Source organism: Fukomys damarensis, unplaced genomic scaffold (assembly GCF_012274545.1).
Source record: "Fukomys damarensis isolate Sample0158 unplaced genomic scaffold, DMR_v1.0_HiC HiC_scaffold_3, whole genome shotgun sequence".
Lineage (NCBI taxonomy): Eukaryota > Metazoa > Chordata > Mammalia > Rodentia > Bathyergidae > Fukomys > Fukomys damarensis.
This window is the reverse complement of record NW_022900915.1, coordinates 44518939-44522781: the sequence shown is the minus strand read 5'-3', so window position 1 is coordinate 44522781 and position 3843 is coordinate 44518939. Positions and strand designations below refer to the sequence as shown.

At 45.1% G+C, this 3843-nt stretch overlaps 1 protein-coding gene across 2 annotated transcripts in view; it reads right to left on the bottom strand.

The window, feature by feature from the left end:
* Positions 1-1456: 1456 nt before the first annotated feature.
* Positions 1457-3843, bottom strand: part of LOC104866190 (olfactory receptor 2T27) — a 14026-nt gene continuing 11639 nt past the window's right edge. Inside the window, exons 1-2 of one of the 2 annotated variants that reach the window (XM_010630026.3) lie at positions 3548-3814; positions 1457-2663 (exon numbers count right to left, since the gene is read on the bottom strand). In XM_010630026.3, the coding sequence (XP_010628328.1) occupies positions 1617-2627 (1011 nt within the window). In that variant the 5' untranslated portion in view covers positions 2628-2663; positions 3548-3814 and the 3' untranslated portion in view covers positions 1457-1616. Of the gene's footprint in view, positions 2664-3547; positions 3815-3843 lie in introns of those variants that run through there. The other variant, XM_033766264.1, reaches the window with a different exon arrangement.

Below are 3843 nucleotides of genomic sequence, written 5' to 3'. Positions count from 1 at the left end.
GGGACATGGTGGGTGCTTCTGAGATGGCTTTCTGCTCTGACCTTGTCTAGGTCTGGAGGACCAGACAAGAAATTGTCACTCTGTCCTTGTTCAATTGTCTGCAGTCAGATCTCCAGTCTACAAGAGCTGATTCCCCACCCCAGGGAGGATCCAGTGGTCACCGGGCACTGCTGTTTCCTTCTTCTACCACTGCACTTCGGCGAAGACCTCTTCACCCCCAAGCTGCCAGGCATTCAGGGCCAGACTGTATTGCTCCTGTTACTTGCCTTTCCAGTTACCGTATTTCTGGGTTTCCCCTAGCTGCTCACTCCTTCAAGCCATACTCCTGTGGCTCCTGGGGCACCCCTGTCTGCCCACAGAGCCTTGCTTGTGGATCAGTATCCTAGAGAGACTCCGAGCCCACAGTGTTTCTCAGCTCTTGACCGATTATTTTAAATACAGTATGAGACAAAAGAGGGCCTTATTGTGACTCAGTGCTAAAGCACTTGCCTGACTCATGCACCCTGGGCTGGGTCCTCAGCACCTTTCCTGCACTTTGGGCAACTTCCCTGTTGATCTGTCAGCACCCACAGGGTCACAGAGCCACAGAGGCAGCAGCAGAGGTGCCTGCACCCCGGGAGCAGAGCAGTGGTGTCTGGTTATGGATTCCAGAGTGTTGCGCTCCAGAGACAAAGGCTCCATATAAATTTTAAATTGTAGAAATAAAATTATTCTAGGAAATTCTGATTATGAAGTTCAAATATGTCAACAATAATGAGGAAATTGAAATGTGATCTTTAAAATGGAGTTTTATTTTTAGAACATCATATTTTAATATTGCTTGTTGTGCTTACAGACATAAGGCAGAGGTGGTGAACCCCTGGTACGCTCGCCACAGCTGGCCGTTTGTTACCATTAAAAGCACTAGAAGGTTCACCATCCCCGACATGGGGAAGTACAGCTTGTGGTAAGCCTCAGAAACCACACTGAGTATGATTATGAAATTGTAAGTTACTCTCACATTATCTTGATAAATACAGATATGAATGTACAATGAAAAATGAAGAATGGGGAAATCTAATAGAAAAAGACAAAGTAATTTCCACCTATTTTCTTAAGGAGTTACCTGAATTCACCTCTATGGTTTCTATTTACATATGGCCACTTATTTTTTTTTTTTAATTTAGAAGGAGAAAAAAAATACAACTTCATAAATTATTTGCAGCAAATTATAAAATTAATATATCTATATAAATTGGAGCTTGGAGAAGGGAAGGGTTATATAGCGAGATTCAATGGAACAAGTGATCTCTGATCTCCTGGACAGGGAGATAGAGTGAGAGTCATTAAGAGTGAATAGGATGAAGGGACGCAATGGGAGATTTTTAAATTAGAAATTTCAATCAAGGTGTTAGTTCTGGGAAGAAAATCAGTCTTGACATTTTGACTCAGTGTGTTAAAGCTGAAAAGGGGGATGGAAAGCATTTACCTCTGCACCAATAATATTGTCAAAATCTACACATTCCTTAGCAAGTAATGTTTATTAAGGCTGCACTCACATGAAGTCATTGCCAATGCCAGTCTACATGAGTCCTGACGCCTGCCCGCGCCTCCTCAAGTTGTATAACCAGACATGGCTAGGGTTTGACTTGATTATGGACGCTCTGAAAGCTGCAGATAGAACATTTCTGAGCCCCGTGCTGCGGAATCGGGCACTTTTTGCAGTCGCGGCCCCTCCCCGTGCATTTCCTCAGGGCCCCTACCACTTCTTTGTTCCTCAGGCTGTAGATGAGCGGGTTGAGCATGGGGGTCACTATGGTGCCGAGCACGGCTCCCACCTGGTCTTGCTCGGGAGTGTGGGCAGAGGTGGGTGTCATATAGATGAAGATGGCTTGGCCAAAGTAGAGGCTCACTACAGTCAGGTGGGAGGAGCAGGTGGCCAGGGCTTTGTTCCTCCCCTTGCGAGAGCTCATCCTCAGGACGGTGAGGAATATGAGCGCGTAGGAGGCCAGGATGAGACTAAATGGGACCAGGAGAAACACAACGGTGGACACAAATTTCACCATCTCATACACTGAGGTGTCCGCACAAGACATTCTCAGAATGGCAGGCATCTCGCAGAAGTAGTGATTGATCTCCCTGGAGCCGCAGATGGGGAAATGCATCGGGTAGACGGTGTGGACTAGGGCTGCCAGGGCGGCTCCAGTCCACACTGCGGCAGCCATCTGCAGACAGACCTGGGGCCTCATGAGGACGGCGTACCTCAGAGGGTTACAGACAGCCACGTAACGGTCATAGGCCATGAGGGTCAGCAGGATGCACTCCGCCAGGCCGAGGGTGAGGAAGGAAAACATTTGAGCAGCACAGGCAAAGTAGGAAATGCTCCTGCTCCCTTGGAAGTAGTTGGCCGCTGTCTTGGGCACTGTGCTGGAGATGTAAGCCAGGTCAATGACAGAGAGCTGGCTGAGCAGGAAGTACATGGGCGTGTGCAGGCGGGGGTCCAGCCAGATGAGCACGAGCAGGACAGAATTCCCAGCGAAGGCAGTGGTGTAGATGAGTAGAATGACGAGAATCAGCAGCTTAGGGTGCCTGAACCCCGGAAAGAGCCCCAGAAGAATGAAGTCGGTGGAGGTTCCATTCCAGTCCATGTCTTCGCTCAAATTTCCTTACTGGAACTGAAAAATCTATAAGGGCAGAATAAAATCACGGAGAATTTAGTAACTCTCTAAAAAAGTTTTTGTTTCTTGGTCAGTACCTCTTCTCCATTCACTATCGCCAGAACTTTACATGAAAGAAAAAATTTTAAAGTTCCAACAAGTGAAACCACTTTTCCTAGAAACTAAATCATATCTCACCATTATTCTGATATGGATGGATGATATTTGATCCCTTTGACTGATGATCTCTAATTCACTCTGTTCCTCCTATTTTTGAATTTCTAACATACTGAGGCCCTTGGCATCCTCGAGTCCTGCATATCCCTTTACTGCACATTCCTGTCTGCACCCCATCTGTACCCCGGCAGCCCTCCCGAGCTTCCCTTGGGGCCCTTCTCAGGTATGCTCAAAAATGTTTCATTATTAGCCAAATGAAGTAAGCTGTTTGTTTTGTTTTCCTAAGATCCACAATTCTGTTGTACTCAATTTCTTCATTTTGGTCTTAGTGTGAATAATTACAGACTTTATCTTTTCCCTTGAATTATCTCTGTAAGCAACACCCTAAGAGAGAGTGGTCCTGTCTCTTGGTGTGTACATTTTCAGTCATTGTTCGTTGCTCATAGAATAAAGTAAAAAATTCTTAAAATATTTTAAGGTGTGGTATAGTCTTGTAAATTATTTTTAAGATCCCATGTGTGTAGAAGTATTGTCCCAGGTCCATTATTTAACACCTTATTCTTTACGCTCAGGACAAATGGCGACTTAGATCCTCATCTATCTGACAACAAATGTCTTATAAATATTCAACCTGAAATCAATAAGTTGATTTCCTTTGTATATTTTACAATTGATATTTAATATCTTTTCCAGCAAAAACCCCTGGAGCTTGTTCCTTATTATTAATTGTATACCTTAGAAACTTTACTATGTCCAATCTTATACTCTTATGCCTTTCTTTGAGATGGTGACAATAAAACAGTGTCCAGTGTCTGATGGTCAGTGGAAAGCGAGCAGAGTTCTCAGTGTCAGTTTCAGGCGAGAGTCATGATGAGCTTTGGGCAGCACTTGGTGCCTGGAAAATTTTGCTTCCTTAAGGTACCATTGACCCTGCGGGCCTCTGGGGTCCTGGGCTGCTTTCCTGATGTTCCCTCCACCACAGCAGTTACCTGTCTTCCTGCCTTTGCATTGTAAATTCTTCCCCTCAAAG